Raw genomic sequence first — 22,747 nt, forward strand, 5'->3', positions numbered from 1 at the left:
TTGAGGGAGGCAACACCCCTCTGCTCGCTCCCGGCCGCCGAGAACTACAGGCCCCAGTCAGCCTGGCACGGAGAAAGAGGCAGGCGCCGCTCTGAGCCCAGAGCTGAGATGGTTGGCCCGGTTCTCAAGCCCGCCCACGAGAGGTTTTCCGTCTCAGAGACCGGCCGGGAGGTAGCTGCTTGGACGGGTCAGGGCGGAGCCAAAGAGCTCTTGGAGGCGGAAGCTCAGGCCGGAGGGGCGGGGAAAGGGGCTGGCCCGGAAGAAGGAGAAACACTGAAAAGAAAACAGCAACAATTCGGGCTGCTGTGACAGAGGGGAACAAGATGGCGGCGCCAAAGGGGAAGCTTTGGGTCCAGGCCCAGGTGGGGCTCCCGCCGCTGCTGCTGCTGACCATGGCGCTGGCCGGAGGCTCCGGAACTGCAGCGGCCGAAGCGTTTGACTCGGTCCTGGGAGACACGGCGTCCTGTCACCGAGCCTGTCAGCTGACCTATCCTTTGCACACCTACCCGAAGGTAGGTAGGGCCCATCGATACCAAGTTCCCCTTATCCCTCGGTACCCCAGCTCGCGTCTTCCCATGTCGGTGTCAGCGCCGAGACCCTAGTGGTGAATCTGCGCTTCAGCTGCTCCCCCCTTGGTGTAGCTGCAGTTTTCCTTGCTCCTGCTGTAATTGCCGGAAGTTTGTGCTGCAGGTCTCGATGATAGGCTGGGGGAGAATACAAAGATGCGAAATAGGCGAACCCTTGGGAGCCTGCGGGACCACAAGGGAGTATATCACTTGCTAGGGTAGATTGGAAATGAGCGGGGGTCCTGACCTACTAGCAGCGCGGGGGGTGGGGAGGAAGGCGCGGATGCATGCGTGCACAAAATATTGCCTTCCAGCCCGGATTTATTGCGCGCCTCTCTGGGACGAAGGGACGAAACGCGTTCTGTTCCGCGAGTCGGAGAAGCCGACAATTCCTTTGAGGTCTGAAGTGTGAAGTCAGCCTCAGTAGTTATGAGACACACTAGAAAGGAGGACTTCCTGTCTGTGTTGAGTGAGTGTGTGCGAGACGCTGCCGCAGGAGACTGGATGCCTTTGTGAGGCAGCAGTTAGGGCTCTGTCTTCAAAAAAATAAAGTAAAATGAACGTCACTCGGTGCAGAAGATAAGGAATCAGTGGAGTGGATCAAGAAATTCGACTGTCCCACTGAAGACCTATGCTGTGTAGCTAGAAGAGGGACCAATTCCTACCCCTGGAACCTCCCCGCAGCCGCTGCCTAGCCTTTAATTCTACCTCCTTAAGTTGTTTTTCAGTTTCTTATGAATTCTGTTTACTCAACATTCTAAATTGCTTGGTGATTCTCCCCACCCGTTTTCCATGTATAATTAGGGTTTATACCCCTCCCCACCTGGCCTTGTAAGGGCTTTCGCTGATGCTTGTGGTTTTTTATCCTTGTTTTCTTTCGTCTTCTGTATGCTATTTGCTTAACCATTGTGGCTATCCGTCTTTGCCTTCTAAAGCTACAAAGTGGCTAGAATAGCAGTCCCAGTGACTTTAAAATGTTCCATATTGACAAATGCTTTCGTGCCTTTGAGATGAAAAATTGTAAATTTTGTACCTTTCAGCATTTTGTTCCCCTTACCTATCTGAGAGTCATCAGTTACAAGCAAAACAGAAAAGGCGCCACAAAATTGTAGTGGGACTAGCCTTAAATTTTCTAAGTTAATTTCTAGAAATTAATAAATAATCGGGAGAAATGAAGAGCTGGAATGATGGACACCTGTGATTACAGCCTGCTGGAGGCTGAGGTCAGAGGGTCATGAGTTTAAGGCTTGCCATGGAACAACCTTTGGGAATAAGAAGGTTTCTTTAGACTAAAGTCTATAAAGGCTCTCGTCATCAAAAGGTTCTACAGGGAAGTTCATCAGTATTGATTGGCCTAGAATTAGACTAAGGTTTATGTTATTTTAATGTTTGGTCCCCTCTTTTAAAATTTTTCCTAGTAAATTTGTAATGTAAGCCAGAATACTGAGAACATAAATAATTTGAAAGCCATGGATACCATGAATCTTTGGCTATTTCTGAGGTGTTTGTTTTTGAGACAGGATTTGCCTACATACAGTTCAGGTTGGTTGTTCAGTCTCAGTCTCCTGCCTCAGGTTCTTCAGTGCTCTGGGGTTACAGACGTGCACCATCACAAGCAATGCCTTAGGTATTATAATATTCACTAGTTGCTAAGAGTTGATGTGATACTGATAAGTCATTTTCACTAATTTATTAATGCTCTTCTTAACCAGAACTCCAAATCATTGGCTCCCTGTCTATCCTGGACTTCAATTTGTTTTGTTTTTGAGACAGGATCTCGGGTTGGCCTAGAACTCAAGGCAGTCCCCCTGCCTCACCCTCTGAATTCTAGAATTATACGCATTTTTAAGAGTGTTTGCTTGAGACAGTGTCTTGACATACAGTGCAAGATGGTCATCCCAAGGGCTGAGATTATAGGTTTGCCCAACTGGATCCAGCTCAAAATTTACTTTCTTACTAGGCATGGTGGCACTCACCTTTAATCCCAGCACTCAGGAGGCAGAGGCAGGCAGATCTCTGAGTTTGAGGCTAGCCTAGTCTACAGAGTGAGTTCCAGGACTGTCAGGGATATACAGAGAAATTCTGTCTCAAAAACAAAAACAACAAAAAAGGAAAAATTAAAAAAAAAAAAAAAAAGAGGTCTTGGCCAAGATCCTATAACTAAGAAGTAGTGAGGTAGAAACGAGTCTTCAAGCTGGCTGCCCCATGCTATTGCCATCAAAGAATGAAGTTGTATTACAAATACTTCACTGGTTTCTAGAGGCCCTCATTGAGTTACTGTGCATTGCATTGCAGGCAAAAAGTGGTGCGTTAAATAGAAAGTAAATGAGCTATAAATCTCATCTTGTCTCTTCATCTAATAAGTGGCAGATAAAAATCTCATCTTAATTATTTATCGTAAGGATATAAAATATTGGAAAGACATAGAGTAGATATTCTAAAATTAATATATTTTGCCCTTTGTTCTCAAAGATTTAGTTGTATGATGTCTGGGTTTAAATGTAAGGAGCATAAGGCATGTTGTCAATAACTAGTCTGTTACAGGACATGGGCTTCAGAATCGTGCAAGCCTGTGGTCCATTCAGGCTCCACTCTTAACTGTATTGCTGATCAATTATTTTCTTAGAATTTAATTTTGTAAACTGTAGGAAAATCACATATTTGCAGAGCTAGCATTAGATTGAAGATAATTTGATGCTTTCAGGGCACTGCCTAGCACAGCCAGAGGTAGCTATTTCTCCTCATACCATGCAGTCTGACTAGGTTTGTGCATGTTTGCATTTGTGGTACTGAGAAAGAGAATACTTAAAACCAGGCATGTGGCTCATGCATGTAGCCCAGTACTTGGGAGGCTGAGGTAGGGGGATTGCTGTGAATATGAGGTCAGTCTGGACTACAGACCAAGACCAGTTACAAACAGCATTAGCCAAAACAAGGGAGAATAGGTAGATTGACTTAGCTAACTGAGGGTAAGAAATGTATATGAAAGCTATCTAGGGAGCATTGTTGTTAAAGGACCTTTGAATTACTTAGCTGATATTATGATGAGAAGTACCCTTTTCTTGCTCCTGTCAGGAGACTATATTTTCTAAAAGCTTGTCAGTCACTTGAGATGCATAGAACTGAAGTGTTTACCATATTTGAATTTATGTTCTGTAAAATACAAAATGCTTGAACTAAGAATATGATTTTTTTTTTGCTTTTAAAAAAATAGTATTTTCAATTTATGTGTATGTGTTTAGCCTGCATATCTGTCTCTACACCATACAAGTGCAGTGCTGGCAAACACCAGAAAGAGATACGTATTTCTTGGAATTAGAGTTACAGACTGTTGTGAGCTGCCATGTGGGTGCTAGGACCTGAGATTTTTGTCCTCTGGAAGATCAGCCAGTGCTGCTAACTACTGAGCCACCTCTCCAGCTTTCTCTTTATAGGTGTTGTATAAGGGATTAAATGTTAACATATAGCCTGGCACACTGTGGGTGTTTATTGACTATGTTATTAATGTAATATACCAGCACAACATAATATGAATGTTTAACGTTCCTAGTGTGTAAGATTAATGTGAGAGTATCCTTCCTTACAACTTAGATGACTCTGAGAATCAGAGAGATTAGTAACTTTCCCAAGGCTGTACAGAGTAGTGGCAAGGCTGAGCTTTGGCGGTTGATTCCTGACCCACCAGACTTTCAGCATGCCATATGGTTTCCCAATGTTGGTTCTGGGTGTCTTTTGGGTTTGGTTTAACAAAAGAAAGCCTTCTGAGCTAGGTGTATTGGCACATATGAGCAACCCCAATATTCAGGAGCTGAAAAAGATGGGGATTAAGGGTTCCAGGCCAGTTTGGGATATAGAGAGAGTAAAATGTCATCTGATGTAGTTCGTGGTAATGAGCTCTTTATTGTATAAGGAAATATGTGGCGCTTGAAAAACAGGACAATTCTTTTGCTGTTTTACAAAGCCTGTAAACTGTAAATGCTGAAAATGAAATGTAGTTTTTTGGTTTTTTTTTTTAACCTTAGCAATTAATGCAGTTAGAACCAAGGTCTCAAAATGTACCACCTCCAAACTTGTGTAATAAAACTTCATGTAGGACTTACAGCCGTGTCTTCATACGGGTCATTGCTGCTACATTAGCTTTGCTAATTCTGCTGCTGAAAAGAAATGCACACTACTGTATTAATAACTGGAATATGCGCTGCTTCTTCATTAGGTGCCCGACAGTGTGCACAGTGGATCACACATAAAGTTACAAGGACGTTATTATTTTTTTAAACACTGTATTCATCAAAGGAAAGAAAAGCTTGTTGATCTCATTGTTCATAGTCTCAGTATGCACTTAACCATTTTCTAAGCATGAAAAACTCTCCTAAGAAAAAAGGGGAAAAAATTTTATTTTGATTTTCACATATAGTTCTCAATGCTTGTAATTAACATTTTCTACTTTTAACACATATTACTATAAAAGAGAAAAATACTATTGTGATTGTTATTAGTACTAATATTTGTTAGGCACCTCGTGTGTCTCAGACATTTTGGTAAGATTAGCAGTCTCCCAGAATAGTGTTGTCTTACTTCATGATGAGGAAATTTGAGATTTCAGCAGGTAAAGTAACTTGCACGGGCTTTGTTTTTGTTTTTTTAACCAGAAAAATGTGATTCTGACCTAGCCCATTGCAGTACCTGTTTCCGTATCTCACCCTGTTGCTCTTGTTCCTAGTCCTAAGCCAATTAAAAATTAAAATAAAAACCCTTGGGGGTGGAGGATGGCTCGTTGGTGAAGAGCACTTGCTGCTCTGGTAGAAACCCCAGGTTCTGTTCCCTGAGACCGTGTGGTTGCTCACAACCTCCTGTAAACTCCAGTACTGGGGCTCTGATGTCCTCTTCTGGCTTCCCCAGGCTCCTGTATGCACATGGGCTCCACATGCTACATACAAATTTTAAAAAAGTGTTTAACATATAAAAATCCTTCCACATGAATATTCGTGTAGATCCCTCGTCTTTGTTCTGGCCTTTGTTTTGCCATTTGCTCTATGAAGCTGGTCCTGATACCTTTTGCTAATGAGCTGATGGCTATGCACTTGGTCACAGCAGAAACATGCCAGCGATCCCTGGTGCTTGCTAACTCCTTTCTGCCTCATGCAGGATTCTTATTGTCACTCTTAGTTCTATTTCCAGTTTTTCTACCTGTTTGTTGTGTCTACAGAATATGCTAAAAGGGTGATATATATTTAGCCACTTGGCTTTTTTCTTAGCATCTCTTTTAAAATAAGGAAATAGGGATGGGGCATGGTTTAGTTATTAGGTTCTCAATGTTCAGTATCACACAAGCCAGGCATGGTGGAATGAGAAATCCCAGCATTAGGAAGGTAGAGACAGGAGCTTGGAAAATACAAACTCAGGAACTGGAGAGATGGCTCAGGAATTAAGAGCACTAGCTGCTTTTCCAGAGAACCCACATTCCATTCCCAGCGCCCACGTGGCAGTTCACGACTGTCTGTAATTCTGGTTGGGGGGAGGGGGCAGGACTGATGCCCTCTTTTGGCCTCCATGGGCACTGGATGTAGGTAATGCACAGATACACTTATAGGCAAAATACATTAGATAAAAATATGTAATTCTTTAAAAACAAAAGTACAAGGTCATCATTTATTGCACGGGAAGTTAGAAATCAATCTAGTGTGGGAGAGCCCATGTCTCTAACTGAGTAATTTAAATTAGGAACTAAAACTTTTCCCTTTTAGTGCAAAACTTATTGTATGGTTTAAGACAAACACTAACTCTGCTTTCTTCTTGACCTTTTTTCCCGGCTGAAAGAGCATCTTATTTTTTGGTAATCGTCTTTGTTCTTGAATTTCCCAGGAAGAGGAGTTATACGCATGTCAGAGAGGCTGCAGGCTGTTTTCAATTTGCCAGTTCGTGGATGATGGAATTGATTTAAATCGAACCAAACTGGAATGTGAATCTGGTAAGAGACTGTGCTAATGACATCAGCCGTGCATAACTTTGGGGCTTTCTTGGAGTTGAGTTATGCTTTTTATGTATTTTCCTAGAAAAGAGAGACATCCTGTTTAAACTAGTCACCCACCATATTGTAATTATAAAATTAGAGTTCTCATAGATGCTGCTAAAAATGTCATGGGCTTTCATCCATCTGTAACGAGACAGTGTTTATTTTGTGCTATGGATAGGATTCCTTTGTTTAGCTAGGCATTCGGTGAGACAAATGCAGAGGTGACTAGCCAACTCATTCACCACACCTTCCCATGGATAATATAATTTCCCTAAGCCTTTCCCTCAGGCGGCCAGTTGACAGAGCTCCAAGGTTTTTACTGAATTGGCCTTTGACTCTGAAGTGTTTTTAGAGTGTTCTTTATCAGTCATGCCAGTGACAATAACCGGAGGCTGTCACCACTCTTAACCACTCTTCTTACCTTTTAGTGAAAGAGATGTGCTTGGGGTTGGGGATTTAGCTCAGTGGTAGAGTGCTTGCCTAGCAAGTGCAAGGCCCTGGGTCCTCAACTCTGGGGGGAAAAAAAGAAAAAGAAAAGAAAGAAAGAAAAAAAAAGAAACTCGCTTAATGAAAGAAACCTACAATCAGGACACAAGGAACATTTGACTTTGTAAAGAACTGTAATGGAATCTTGTCTTTTTTGCAGCATCCTCAGTGTGGCAGGACTCAACTGTCCCCTGAGGTGGCCCTCACACACTCTTCTGTGATATTGTGAATTATTTTTATGGTTCAGGCTCCTTTTCACTGGCCACCGTTGTATATTCATAGTGCCTCGTTGGTTTATCTAAAGCTTCTGAGAGGTACATTACTTATCTGAGTGGAGAAGAAGATAAAGTTGCTGTGGTGGTGAACTGTTAAAGAAATGAGCGTAAACTAAGGGATGTGAGTGTATCCGATAGAATCCGTTTCAGCTGTTTCTTGTCTTAGGAGTGCTGAGGATTGAACCCAGGACCTAGTGAATGCCAGGCCAGTGTTGTGCCCCTGAACTACAGCCCCAGCCCTACTCCAGCCTTTAAAATTCCCTATTTCAGAACATTTCCTAGTTCCATTTTCTTAGAATTTAGCATAATAGACTGATCGGCTTACCCCCCACCCCCTTGCCATATTGATACTTTGTTTCTCAACTGAACAATCCCAAATACTTATATGAATAACTATCACACATCGTTTCGTTCTTATAGTCTATCCATTTCAGACTTCCAGAAATCAAACTAGGCCCAGCGGCACAAGTCTGTATTCCCAGTCATTTGGGAGGCTGAGGCAGGAAGGTTCAAGGCTTGTCTGGACTGCAGAGTGAGTTCATAGACAATCTGGGCAACTTGGGGAGACCTTGTCTCAAAATAAAAATAAGAGCTAGAGATATAGTTCAATGGTTGAATACTTGTCTAGTTCTTACAAGGCCTAGGAAAAAAAATGAAGACTTAGAAAAATCAGTCAGAGGTTTAGTCCCTCAGTCCAGGTTGAAGACTACTTTCAGTGGCATCATAAGGACATCAAACTATTTCTTCCCTCTCCACAAACTTTTAAGCTGTGAGAATACTTTATGTGAGTGTCATCATATAGCCAGAGCCAGGTATGAAATTAATAGACTCGTTTACGAGACATTGAACTTGTAGGAGAGAGATGAAAGAATTCTGTTAAAGTATTTTCTGCTTTTGCCAAGTTTGGCCGCTCATGGAGAAGAAATACTGAAGTGTGTCTTTGTGTCTCTGCAACCTTAGAAGTATGCCAGATCTTTCTCTTTTGCAGCCTTTGTCTTCTCCACCCTCCTCCTCTTTCTAAGAATTTGCCGTTTCCTCTTTCAGCGTGCACAGAAGCATATTCCCAGCCTGACGAGCAGTATGCGTGCCATCTCGGCTGCCAGGACCAGTTGCCATTTGCTGAACTGAGACAAGAACAAGTAAGAGACAATCCCGCCCTTCCAGGCTGCCTGCTTCTGTGCTCCGTCCGACTTGCTTACTCCACGTGCTCATTGCCAGTGTGGTCTTATTTTACTGTTTGATTCGATACTTACTTTCCAGCCATCAAAATTATGTTTTCAGATAGAAAAGTTACTAGAATACTTTCTAAAAATATTTTTCTGTAAAACATTATATCCATAATGTCATCTTGTTTTCTCTCACAGTCCAGTAAGAAGACGCCTCCATTTTTCCCTTATTTTAATTGGATATTTTATCTACAAGGATACTTCCATCTTACATGTGCAAAAAAAGCAAACACAAACCCAAAAGCCCTAAATTGGCTAAGAGAAGATGACATTGGAGTCCCTCTCTCCATCCCCTTTGCCACTAGAGTCTCATCAGATCATCTGTCGTCCCCATTGCTCAGTTAACTCTTAGACTGTTTTTCTGCGCTAGCCCTTCCAAATCCTTTCCTTCTCCTGGGTCTGGATATCTTTCTTTCTAAATGGAAATCTTGTCATCTCCCTGCCTTACATAATTCAGTAGCTCACAATGACACACAGGGTTGAGTTCCAACTGCCTCTCAGAGCTTAGCTCCCAAGAGCCTCTACCACCTCGTCTCTGAAACTGCCTTACTCCGTGGGGTCTCTGTCCTGGGGAAAGGATCTTATTTCTATTCATACATTCATTCCAGTTTTTCGAGACAGGATTTTTCTGTATAATAACTCTGGCTGTCCAAGAATTTGCTTTGTAAATCAGGCTGGCCTTGAACTCACAGACATTCCCCTGTCTCTGTCTCCCAATTGCTGCGATTAAAGGCATGTACTACCACGCCCTGCTGGATCTTAAGTGTTAGGAAAAAATGTTTTTGTTTTTTTTTTTTGTTCTTTTTTTCGGAGCTGGGGACCGAACCCAGGGCCTTGCGCTTCCTAGGTAAGCGCTCTACCACTGAGCTAAATCCCCAGCCCCGGAAAAAATGTTTTTAATTAATTATTTTTTAGACAATAATTTTTCAACTTTGTGCATAAGCAATATAGTCTGTATGAAACTCCAGATACAGTGTTTACAACTCGGAGGGTGTGCCTCTGTGCTTCGTACTCGACACCTGTGCTCATGGTCCCCTGGGAGCATCGCCTTCCTCCACTGTGCAGCCAGGGTACTCATACTGAGGTATGTTATATGTGTACAAGGATGTGCAAGTGACTTTTGTTAATATAAGCATGTAAAGCTCATCTTCTTTCCCTATATGATATTCCATATGGATGCATCATGGTGTCAGTAGCCCCTTGTTTGGGGGTTGGTTTTTGGTTTGTTTTTAAGCAAGATCTCACATAGTCCAGGTTGGCCTTGAACTAGGTATGTAGATGAGGGGGCCTTGAACTCCTGATTCTCTCTCCCCCTTGATTTTAGAGTTACAGGGCTGAGCTATCACACCCAACTAGAGCATCGTCTTGCTAGTGAACATGACGTTTCTTCTGATGTTTCTCTTTTATAAGTGTTACATATTTCATACATTTGTGAGTATATCTATATAATAACATAATGAGTATATCTATAAAATAAGAATATATGAGAGTATATCATAAATTAAGAACATAGGATTAGAATTGCTAAAGTTTGTGCAGTTCTAATTTTGAGAAATAGAGCAAAATTGTCCTCCATTGCAATTTGTAGAAAATTTTTAATTTGACAAATAATGCACATATTAAAAGAAATCCACGGGCTGGAGAGATGGCTCAGGGGTTAAGAGCACTGGTTGCTTTTCCAGAGGTCCTGAGTTCAATTCCCAGTGACTACATGGTGGCTCACAACCATCTGTAATGGGATTGGATGCCCCTCTTCTGGTGTGTCTGAAGACAACTACAATGTATCCTATACCTGAAATAAATAAATAATTCTTTAAAAAAAAAAAAAGAAATCCACACTTCTAACTTCAGTGACTTTTAGAATAAATTGCAGTTGCACAACCATCATCACTATCTAATTCCAGAGATTTCCATCACCCCAGAATAAATCTCACACCCATTAGCAATTGCTTTCCCCTGGTTTGCAGTAGGTTTCCCTCCTTTCATATGCACGCTGCCCTGTGCTAATCCCTTTCCTAATTAAAGTATTCTGACTAAACACAGGTGCACATTGACGATTGAAATAGATATGTAAGTAGACATGCTTGCAACCTCAGCTTTCAGGATGCTAACTAAGCCTGGAGGATTGCAAGGGGGAGGCTAGCCTGGGCCACATAGCAATACCTTATCTCAAAAAAATGAAAACAGAAACACCTGGTCTCTGATCTCTTCAAATTTGTAGCCTCACTAAATACTTTTGAGTGGACTTGTGATAGGTCTCATAGCTACTACATGGGGAAACTGGACCCTGAGTACAGATTGTCCTACTCTAAAGCTGTCCTTTGCTTTGCAGTGGCTCTTGTGGTGTGTCTCCTGATGTCACATGAGCCAACACTATCCCTAGAGCTCAGTAGTCTGCACCCCAAGTCTGTGCCCCAGGGTCAGAGCCACTTAGTAAGTTAAGAAGTCAGAATTGGGTTGAGCGAGGTTGCGTCAGCTGGTGTTAAAATCTTGTCAGCAGCACCCATCACTTAAATTAATACCACAGAATACCAGTCAGCTTTCAGTGCAACCAAGCCTCATGTTTTCTGTGTACATTTTTGCCTTTGATGGTCATTAAGACATGATTTTCCCTCCTGGGAATGTTAAGGGTAAGAATGATTTGATTTCTCCTTTCCCATTCAAATTTCTTTTAATGAGATCTTAAGAGTTTCCATGTTGGGGGCTTGGCTCAAAGCCTGTTAGCCTGATAGAAGTCGTGGGTTGTGTATGAGTGTTTGAGTTTGGGTAGCCTGCCATGTTAGCTTTACCAGAGTTGATCTGCATCAGCAGCAGGGTGGAGTCTGATGCTGGTGGTTGTGACTGTTCGTGAAATTATCTATACCCTCTCCCGGCAAGGTTTGTTCTCTTGAGTACACACATCATAAATAAAATAATTCTTTTTCCTTAAACGCTTTCCTTGTTTGTTTAGCTCATGTCCCTGATGCCAAGGATGCACCTCCTCTTCCCTCTGACTCTGGTGAGGTCCTTCTGGAGCGACATGATGGACTCTGCACAGAGCTTCATAACCTCTTCATGGACTTTTTATCTTCAAGCTGATGATGGAAAAATAGTCATATTCCAGGTGACACCTGTGTCGCACACATTGACCGAAGTACAACAATGGGCGCTGTCCGTGTCTTACATAAGGGCCTTGGCATAGAACCATGTAGTCAGTCACCTAATGCTTTTGTCAAATGCTGCTGCTTAACTGGCCTTGTGGAGACCCTGAGCAGCAGGACACAGTGTAGTCACCTTTCCTTCTTGCCTTGAGGCCTTACCTCAAGCTTAGTGGTTATTTGGTCTTCTTGGTTTGACTAACTTGGAAAATGAGAAATTTAGATAGGAAGGTAATACCATATACCTTGAACATAAATAGTGGCATATAACACAGACACTAGAAAAGTGTTAATGATACAATAGGAAGTTTATGTGTTTTCCTCTAGCTGCCTGTAAGAACGTGGTACAGATGCATTTGCCCTCCAGGGAGGTAATTTTCCTCTTGTCTAGAAATTGACTGTGTGATAAGATGTTAACAAGTTCTATATAGTCTTAGAGTGCCTATGAGAAGTTATCCAGGATCCTGAGGATGCTACTATTTGGGGATGCTAAATCTCATAATATGAAGTGACATTGCATTTACATATAACCTACAAACTCCCCCCTGTGTAGGTAGTTATGGGTCATTTAATAATATAGTATTCTTGAACTGAGATGCTACAGTATTACTAGGTGGGGATGTCATTATAGTGTTGCTGTCACAGTGCGTGACTGCGCTTTAAATCACCCCTGAGTTGCTTGTGAAATCTGCACAAATAATTGTTATGATGTAGTTTAATGATAATGGAGATGCCTGTGCACACTCAGTACAGATCCCCCCAGGAGTGGTTCAGTTACAGACATGAAGTGCAGTGACATAGAACGCATGGGTGTAGAGAACTGACTGGTTTCTGAAGCTCTAAACAGTGTTGTGAGGTTGTATCACCCCTGCTTCTTGGTGAGGAAGCTAAGCACCCAGCTTTCCTAGAGTCGTGCTGTTGGTTACTAGTAATGTGATATTCAGCTCAAACTCAGGGCATTTTTAGGCTCCACACCCATAGTGCATCCTGACATCCTATTTTCTTCAATTCAGTAAGTTCCTCATCTATATCAGTCAGCAGGTTGCGTTGTGACACTATCTAGCTCTCACGTAGTAAGCCACGGCTTTAAGCATTATTATAGTGGTTTACCATATGACTACTTTGTGATTCCTAGCATTATCCTACGTTTGGGTCCTCTGCACTTAATTTGATGGCAATAAAACACAGTGTCTTCTTATATTTATGGATAAGTTCTGTGTCCTAAAGCTACATACACAAAAGCATCCTCAGTGGATGAGGGATTCTCTTTCTCTCAAGTCTATGTCAGCTTGAGTGTAACTTGGATGAAGAAAGTCCCTTTCCAGAGGCTCAGAGATATGAGGTGTAGAATGCATGCCTGTAGTGTGTCAGAAGCTTAGCGTTAGGAAGGAACAGAATGTTCCAGATGAGAAAAGAGTTCGTATGTACAATATGTATTTGGTTAAAATATACTATATCCAGGATAATATATAATATATATTTGGTTAAAAATTTAAGCAGGCTGCTGAGTTATTTCTGATCAACTAAAATCGGAATTCATTTTTACCAGCTAAATAATATTGAAGTTTTGTGGTTGATGTGTTTTATCTGTTACTGTTTTTCAATTTGAAGTTTGATAGTATGGATAGTGTGTTCTAGAACTTGTTACTAAGAACAGCGTCTGAGGTATGAATGACATAATGCTTTCCTCACCATTTTAGTCTAAGCCGGAAATTCAGTATGCACCGCAGTTGGAGCAGGAGCCTGCAGACTTAAGACAGTCATCGTTAAGCAAAATGTCCTGTAAGTTTTATTTGAAGTAGATGGTTAAACCTTAGCTGTCAGATCTGTTGTAATTGCCCACTCTGACTTCCAGTTCTGGTTCCATCTACCTGGGGGTTTGCACTTCTAATGAGTTCCACATCCTGGTAATGCTGCTAGCATGGGGACCATGCACTGTTCTAAACTCCATTTCAAAGCTTCCAATGTGAACTAACAAAGTAGTGGGTTTTTTCCCAATAAGCCTAATCGTGATACTACCTTAAAAGTGTGAGTTTCCTATTCTCTTTTTTATTTCCATGCTAGATACGAATTTTAAATCATAGGAACATCAAAGATCAGGCTAAAGCAGTTTATCTTTGATGATGTTCTACCTGCCATCTTTTACTTGTTGATATAGTTAATTTACAGGTTTTACTGTTGAGTGGGAATGAATAGATAATGCTAACATGGACTGTTTTAATTAGGATAGACTAAAACAAATTCTGTTACTCAGGTTCACATGTAACTCAACAAGAACATCAGTACCAAAAACATGTGATCCAGGCATGATAACACACACCTTTAATTCCAGCATTTAGGAGGCAGGGGCAAGCAGATGGCTGTGAGTTCAAGGCCACTCTGGACTACAAAACAAACAACATTTAAAAGTAAGGCAGGAGATTCATAATATGGTACAATACTTATTTGGTTTTGATGTGTCAGAAGAATTTTAACACATAGAATGTGTCAGAGCCCACTCACAGAAACTCCCTTCGGGATGTACATATCTAGGAGAAAGTGAGACTGGCACTCAAGACATTGATTCAACACCGTGCTTTCTCATTTCAGATCTACAGATGAGAAACTCCCAAGCACACAGGAACTACCTGGAAGATGAAGAAAGCGATGGCTTTTTAAGATGTCTGTCTCTGTATGTGTTTCTTCTTAGCGTATTCACCAAAGATAAAGTCTGGCTCATGCCAGTCATTCTGTTTGCCATTTTTAGTTTTGTTTTTTTTTTATTTTTATTTATTTATTTATTTATTTATTTATTTATTTATTTATTTTTAAGATTTATTTATTATTGCCTACATGCATACCTGCAGGCCTGAAGAGGACACCAGATCTCATTACAGATGGTTGTGAGCCACCATGTGGTTGCTGGGAATTGAACTCAGGACCTCTAGAAGAGCAGTCGGCGCTCTTAGCCTCTGAGCCATCTCTCCAGCTCCCTGTTTGCCATTTTTAAATTAGAAGTTTAATAGTTAAAAAGTGAATATTTTTTTCAACTTCCTTTCCAAATTTGTACTTTTGAATAATTAGTCTGATGAAGGTAATATTACTGTTTTCTAAATAGACATATACTTATACAGTGGGATATGGTATGCTATTTTAATACGTGTATGCCTCATGTAATAATCACACAGGATAATTAGCATATGTAGTACCTTAGACATCTACATTTCTTTGAAATCACAATGAAAATCCTCTCTTATAGCCATTTTCTTTTTTTTTTTTAAGATTTATTTATTTATTTTGTATATAAGTACACTGTAGCTGTCTTCAGACACACCAGAAGAGGGCATCAGTTCCCATTACAGATGGTTGTGAGCCACCATGTGGTTGCTGGGATTTGAACTCAGGACCTCTGGAAGAGCAGTCAAATGCTTTTAAGTGCTGAGCCACCCCTCCAGCCCTCTTGAAGCCATTTTCAAACAGTACGTTACTATTAGCTGTGGTCATACTGTCACACAGCAGGACAAATCCCTCTTGTCTCACTGTTGATCAGCCTCTTACCGCCTCTTTCTGCTACTTAGTAAAACCAAACAGAACACATATTTTTTCCTACAGTACAAGGGCATTCTTGTTAGAATTACTTGATTTGTCTTACTCACACATTTAAATTAAACTCCACCGGGGCCTTAGTAAGGCTGTAATGACTTAGTGGGTGACACCAAGCTGATAAGCTAAGTGCAGTCTTGGGAACCGCATGATGGAAGGAAAGAATCAGCACTGCACACACTAAATTAAAAATAAATTAATTAAGCTCAACTTTAAAGTATGTCTGACTAGTTTTAAGGATTGGTTTTATGTGCACGCACAAATACGCAGTTAGAAGAGATAGGTATGGACTAGGAAGATTCTTAGGAGGAACAGGAGAACTGGGAGGCACCAGTGACGGCTGCCTTATGCCCCCTCCAAGGAAGGATGGCCAGCCATTCTGATGGAGTGGAGAGGGTTTGATCAAAGTGTACATCTCACCATAGGAGTGCCTCCATGAGCCCTCCCGATAAAGCTGCAAGCCATTATGCTTTACAGTACATTGTTCTGGGGGAGCCAATCTGGTTGAGTGTGATACTGCAGTGAAATATTTAAGTTGTATTGAGAGAGAGAGACTGTGTGTGTGTGTGTGTGTGTGTGTGTGTGTGTGTGTGTGTGTGTGTGTGTGTGTGTGTGAGTTGGGTCTGGTTGAGTGTGATACTGCAGTGAAATATTTAAGTTGTATTGAGAGAGAGAGACTGTGTGTGTGTGTGTGTGTGTGTGTGTGTGTGTGTGTGTGTGTGTGTGTGTGTGTGTGTGTGAGTTGGGTCTTGCCTTCACTGTGGGAGTTGTGAGGATTGGACTCAGGTCATCAGGCTTGGCAGCAAGCATCCTTGCCAGCTAAGTAATCTCACTGGATCTGACCTAACAATTTAAAAGTAATCTTTGAATGTTTTACTTGGAAAATAGCTAACTTTTAACTAGAAGTTTATTCTCTAGAAGTTTCTGTGTACAGATATGGGTTATTATAATGTACTCTATATTTGAAAGAGAAGTATATATAAAGAGTGTCAGGAGCAATCCTGCATATAATGAGTATAGGCCGGAGAGCTGTGAGCAGGAAATTATGGGCCAGATCAGGACAATGGCCAGGGAAGTCAGGAGGTCATGGAGATGATTGGCATCTACAGGATCTACTGTGCTTTGCTATGGGGGTCTAGGAAAAAGATACACTTGGAGATGCACCCCAGTTTTCTGTCTGTACTAGTTGCTGTAGTCCAGATATCAGATCTGTCCTCACCCATGGAAGTGAGTTCCTTAGGTCCAGAGAGGATGAACCATGAAAGGGGAGTGAATGCTTTTATTAACAACATTTCTTACTCTGCTACTTTTTAAAAATTGGAATATTTGGGTTGGGGATTTAGCTCAGTGGTAGAGCGCTTGCCTAGCAAGCACAAGGCCCTGGGTTCGGTCCCCAGCTCCGAAAAAAAAAATTGGAATATTTGAAATTTAGCATCAAAGTACAATTGCACGCTTTCTAGAGTCTACTTCTTTTAAAGTAAACATAAAAATATTTTATTTGATTATGGGTGTGTATGTCACAGAACCACACAGCGACCAGAAGGCAATTCTTCCTTTTTCAATTCTTTCCTGGAATCAAGCTCAGCTTATTCTCCAAGACCCACGTCCCTCTTTTGTTAGGAGACAAACAGTGAGTGGCACGCCATTTCCTTAGGCTGCGACAAAAAGTGAATGGATCACTGGCGATCTACAGTATAGGTCCTTTGACCATGAATGAACACATGGGAATTAGGGATTGTCACAGACTTTGAGAGTCCGAAATGCCCTCCTATGTAGCCAGACTTTGCTACTTTTTGGGTTTTTCATTTTCCTACCCTTTATCCCCAAGCCCTATTCCATCCCCTATCACTGGATAGGAGAGAAAGGAGGAGAGAGGAGAAAGAAATAGAATTCTCTGAATGAATTTCTTTCCTTTTGTTTCTTCTTTGAGCTACTAACAAACTACAACCCCTCCTACCAACCACCAACCCCTCCCCTCGGGACCCTAGCACTTATGTACCCTCTGAAAAGTTTGCAGATTCCAAACATCACGTGACCACAGAGACTATCTGCAGTTGGCAAAATCATGCCTTGGCTAGAGCATGAGGAAAAACAAATAATCATTTCATAACTTACCTTAACTTTTAGGGGTATTTTATTAAATGAGTATTATTGCAATAGCCTACAAATTTAAAAAAAAAAAAAAACATGTTCAGTTTTTAGGATACTTGCTTGCTTTTTCTAATTTAGTAAGTAGAATGTATTCTCCAGGTTCGGTGGTCCAAACTTGTAATCCTAGCGAGGTAGGAAGGCAGGAACTTCAGGCCAGCCTTATCACACACCAAGTTTGAGGCCTGCCTCAAAAATAAATAATTAAAATGCCCTGGACAGTAACTTGATGGGAGTCGTTTTTGGTTTTGTGGGTTTGTTGTTGTTTTAGAATAGGCTCTTACTGTATAGGCCTGACTGTCCTAGAACTTATTATGTAGACCAGGTTGTCCTGGAACTCAGAGATCCATCTGCCTCTGCCTCTGGAGTGCTGGGATCAAAGGTGTGTTTCACTAAGCCCAGCAATTTGAGGAAATTTTGTAAGTGTAGTAGGAAGTCTATATGTCTGATTTCATCATTATTAATTATTATTGTAATAGTTATTTAGCCATGCTACAGACATCCTAGACATAGAGGAAAGAACATCAGCTCATCCTAACAAAGTAGATATAATAAATAGGTTCGTTAACTAGTTCTGAAGACAGTGCAGAGTTCAGTATTCTGTGTGAAGGCAGTGTGACTGACTGCCATGATGTTTTGCAGTAACTCTGGGTGGATTTTAACTACGACTCTGGTGCTCTCGGTGATGGTGTTGCTCTGGATCTGCTGTGCAGCTGTGGCTACAGCCGTGGAGCAATACGTGCCCCCTGAGGTGAGTGGGCTTTAACCCTTGGGCTACCTAAAGCCAGAGCCCCTTGAATAACCAATTTAAGTGCCCGCTTAACTAGAAAAATAAGGCCCTGCTGGTAGAATGAGAGAGTTTTGTGATGGTTTTACTCAGGTGAGATTGGCCTGTATGAAAACCACAAGTTTGTAAGCCCAGCCACAGTGGCTTCCATGGGCCCTGACATGTATCTGCTTGTGGGCTTGAGCACAGCACCATCACTGCTGCTCTGAGACTGAAGAGAACTGCTGGCCCTGCTCTCTAAGCTGGGGTGGGAGAGAGGGCTTGTGCAGCCACTTAAAGTTATGAATTGCCATAAATATTGTTTTAGAGACTAAGAAACCAGTCCTTGATTCTGAGTTTCTCTGTTCTGGTAGCTAACCTCAAAGAGATTATGACCTTGTTCCTTAGTAATTAAAATTTAACTGGCTCAAGAGACAGTTGTTAAGGTAAAGAATGTTTGTTTGGGGAAAAGCTGTAATTTGCTGATTTGCCTTAGTTTCCAAGAAAAGAAAGTTACTTATATAATTAAATGTGGGATAATGTCTGTTGACATCAAATCCAACCGAAACAAGCGAGAGTTCTGTGTGTCTACAATACCACAGGAGAAGAGCAAAGAGGGAAATGCAGTAGGATGTATAGTGAGTCACTGCATGGTACCACAACCAAAGGGCCTGGAAACTGGGTCAGGATGCTAGCTAGCACTGACGTCGTTCTTTAAGACTTGCAGAGCATTTTCTCGAATGTCAACCCAGTATTCACCAACATCCTACTGTGTGATTTTCCTCCTCCTTGTTTGCTTTTTGAAACAAGTTCCAAGATGGCATTACAGGCCAGCACTACCATCTGTGACTCCTTTTTACTTTAATTTTATGTTTATGGGTGTTTTGCCTCTATGTATATATGCACACCGTGTGTGTACAGTGCTCACAGAGATCAGAAGACTAGAGTCCCTGGAACTGAAGTTACAGATGGTTGTTAGCCACTAAGTGGATGCTGGCAGTCAAACCCAGGTCTTCTGGAAGAGACACCCTTAACCACTCATCCTCTCTCCAGCCCACGTGCCTGACTCACAGCTGGTCCTAACCTACTTTATATATGCATAAGAAAATCTAGGCAATGTTTCAGGGATTGCTTACCTGTGGAAGCAGTAAAACTGGAACGAAGTTCATGGTAGATGTTTGTTTTGATGCGGGCTTTCAGTCTAACTCAAAGCCTTTGATCTTTGTATCTTGCCTGGAGTCATGAGCCAGTCCTTGGGACTAGACTCAGCACCCACTCTGACTCTGGGAAAATGGCCACCTCTTGACGGGTTTCTCACTTTGCCCTCCCTTCTCCTCACTTGATTGGGAAGTACTTGTTGGGATGGTCTCACATAAAATTCCTCCCCCTTAGATAACTCTTTTTTTTTTTTTTTAAGATTTATTTATTTGTTTCATGTATTTGAGTACACTGTAGCTGTCTTCAGACACACCAGAAGAGAGCATCTGATTTCATTACAAATGGTTGTGAGCCACCATATGGTTGCTGGGAATTGAACTCAGGACCTCTGGAAGAACATTCGGTGCTCTTAACCACTGAGCCATCTCTCCAGCCCTAGATAACTCTTTTAAAGTTGTATTTTCTGTGCGTATGTGTACCTTGAATTTATATGCTCTGTGTATATAGGAGCCCATGGAGGCTGGAAGAGGGCCTTGGATCCCCTAGAACTGGAGTTCAGGTGGTTGTGAATGGTCATGTGGCTGCTGGGAACTGAACCCAGGGCCTGTGCAGTAGAGCTCTCTCTCAACTGCAAAGCCTTCTCTCTAGCATGACTTGATTTCTCTCTTTTGTTTTGATTGTATAATTCTGTGAGACAATTTCTCCATTTTTTTTAAGTTCTTTGGGATCACCTCATATTTTAAATTTTTAAAAATTTAACTTAATTTTACATGTATGTGTGTGCCTGCTCATCCATGTGTGGACCATGTGCACACAGGACCTACAGTGACCAGAAGACAGTATCAGGTCTCCTACATAGGTAAAGGCAGCTCCAAGTTGCCCAGCGTAGCTGCTGAGAGCTGAACCCAGGTTCTGCAAAGCTGCAAGTGCTCTTAGCCACCGACCTGTCTGCAGACCCCGCCGCCTCAGTGTCTTACTGAGCACAGCAGCATGAGGAAGTGTATATATTCAGGAGGATCTTTCTACTAGTGTTAGAATGTTTCCGTTTAGAGCAGTGCGTGTCACTTTCCTGGTATGACAAGTTAGACACCTGCAGCAAATCATTTCCTAACTGAATGGGAGACTTAAGGTCATAAACTTGGTCACTTGAGACATCTACCAAAACTCCAGAACAAAAGCTCATAATGTGGCCATGTTAACTTCAGTTAAACCAAAGCACGTTTACCTGCTACTCGTTTGTTTGCCTCTAAGGATTAACGTAGGACGTGTGGGAACACTCCCTCCGGCTATGTCCAGGAGACTGAGCCTCATCCATAAACATTCTCCAGTCTCAGAGATACAGATGGAATTTCCCAAACCAAATATCCATAGATCGGTCGTGTGTTTGTTTTGTGTTTTCTGTTTTCAGACTGTATTCTACTGCATGGCCGTGGCCGGCCTGCAGCTTGCATGGGGCCTCCTTCCTCTGCCTCCCGAGCACCAGAATTCACCAGCCGTTCAGCTCAGAGATTGAACTGTTGCCTGGAAACTTAGGTGGAGAGATTCCTGAGTGTCCAAGTTAATGGTGTGTGCTGATTTTTCTTTACAGAAGCTGAGTATCTATGGTGACTTGGAGTTTATGAATGAACAAAAGCTGAGCAGATATCCAGCTCCTTCCCTCGTGGTTGTCAGGTCTCAGACTGAAGAGCACGAGGAGGCGGGGCCCCTGCCCACCAAGGTGAATCTTGCTCACTCAGAAATCTAAGCTTTTTTAAAAAGTGTTGTCAACACATAAACTTCCATTCCTCATAGAGCTTTTTAAAATTGTTTCATTGGACATAGGCCTTAAGAAATCACTATGAGATGCAAATAAAGTGACCCGACCCTGGGAAGACTTTATTTGCTGTGACTTTACCTGTATTTTTCTAGTCGTTTGAGATGGACATTGGGTTGTATTTCATTTTACTAATACCTGTAGCTACTTTGTTAGTTGCCTTGGTTTTGGTTTTTTCCTCTCTTAGCCAAATTCTATGAGCTGATCATTGTTGCCCCGCCCCTGCCATGACCCCGTCAGTCACCTCACTTAAGCTGAAAACTTAGGATGTGATGCTTCTGCCCGGAAATGGCCTCCAAACTGTACTCTGAATTATAGCAGAAAATGTTATTTAATGACACTACATTTTCAGTTGTATTGAATTGAAATCATTAAAATTTATTTGAATAATTATGTACTGAATCTTGAGTGTTGAGCTTTCTTGTCCTTCCCTCTCCCCCTTTCCCAGTGCAGGGAGTCGTGAGTTGCTGTGCGTCTGCTGTTCAATGCTAGGTGAAAGCAAACAAGGGCCTTCTCGGGAGAGGCATTGGTGTGATTTTCTAAAGTGTGTGTGTGTGTGTGTGTGTGTGTGTGTGTGTGTGTGTGTGTGGTGTGTATGGTATGTATGGTGTGGTGTGTGTGTATGGTGTGTGTGTGGTGTGTGTGGTGTATGTGGTGTGTGTGTGGTGTGTGTGTGTGTGTGTGTGGTGTGTATGGTGTGTGTGTGGTGTGGTGTGTGTGGTGTTATGTGGTGTGTGTATGGTGTGTGAGTATGGTATGTGTGTATGGTGTGTGTGTATGTGTGTGTGGTGTGTATGTGTATGGTGTGTGTGTATGTGTGTTTGTGTGGTGTGTATGTGTATGGTGTGTGTGTATGTGTGTGGTGTATGTGTGTATGGTGTGTGTGGTGGTGTGTGTGTGGTGTGTATGTGTATGGTGTGTGTGTATGTGTGTGGTGTGGTGTGTGTGTGGTGTGTGTGTGTGTGTGTGTGTGTGTGTGTGTGTGTGTGTGTGCTGGATGTGAGGAACATTTGCATGCCACAGCATGTGTAGAGAGATCAGTTCTTTCCCTTACCAGTTGAGATGGGTCCTCTCCTCATATTTTTGCTGCTGCACTGTGTACTCCAGGGTGGCTGACCTGAGAGCTTCTGGCATATTCCAGGAACTCAAATGACAAATTTGGGTTGTTGGGCTTTTGAAGCTAATGCTTTGGCCCCTCAGCCATCTCTCCTGAAGTCCCATTTGATGCAGTTTTTGCACAGCTTAGATTTGCAAGAATTTTTCCAAAGGAACTGTTTGACCTCTTTAAAATCACATCAAGGTATTTTTAGAGAAAATGGCATTTTAACATTAGACATTCATTCTCCTGTGCTGTAGACTTAGGTACAGATTTGACTTGGTAGAAACTGACATTTGTTGCCCTTCCTTTACCATCAGTGATAGAGAATTATTATTGATTTTTAGCTGTTTATTTCCGGTATGCCAGTGTTTTGCCTGTATGTGCACACGTGTGTGCCTGCTGCACACAGCAGTCAGAAGAGGATCTCATCCCTCAGAACTGGGTTTATAGGGACTTGTGAGCTGCCATGTGGGAGCTG

The 22,747-nt window shown here is 42.0% G+C and overlaps 2 protein-coding genes across 3 annotated transcripts in view; one reads left to right on the plus strand and one right to left on the minus strand.

Moving 5' to 3' along the window:
• Positions 1-1,280, minus strand: part of Tceanc2 (transcription elongation factor A N-terminal and central domain containing 2) — a 39,624-nt gene extending 38,344 nt beyond the window's left edge. Inside the window, exons 1-2 of the mRNA XM_087550200.1 lie at positions 814-1,280; positions 558-704 (exon numbers count right to left, since the gene is read on the minus strand). The gene's annotated coding sequence lies outside the window, so the exon portion shown is untranslated. The remainder of the gene's footprint in view (positions 1-557; positions 705-813) is intronic.
• Positions 274-21,572, plus strand: Tmem59 (transmembrane protein 59). Of its 2 annotated transcripts, NM_001139465.2 has the most exon segments (8): positions 274-512; positions 6,429-6,534; positions 8,385-8,479; positions 11,517-11,669; positions 13,404-13,485; positions 14,293-14,374; positions 18,076-18,184; positions 20,946-21,572. In NM_001139465.2, coding segments are annotated over 8 exon segments (972 nt in total). In that variant the 5' UTR covers positions 274-323; the 3' UTR covers positions 21,102-21,572.
• Positions 21,573-22,747: the final 1,175 nt, after the last annotated feature.

Source organism: Rattus norvegicus, chromosome 5 (assembly GCF_021556685.1).
Source record: "Rattus norvegicus strain SHRSP/BbbUtx chromosome 5, alternate assembly SHRSP_T2T, whole genome shotgun sequence".
In the NCBI taxonomy this organism is placed as follows: Eukaryota; Metazoa; Chordata; class Mammalia; order Rodentia; family Muridae; genus Rattus; species Rattus norvegicus.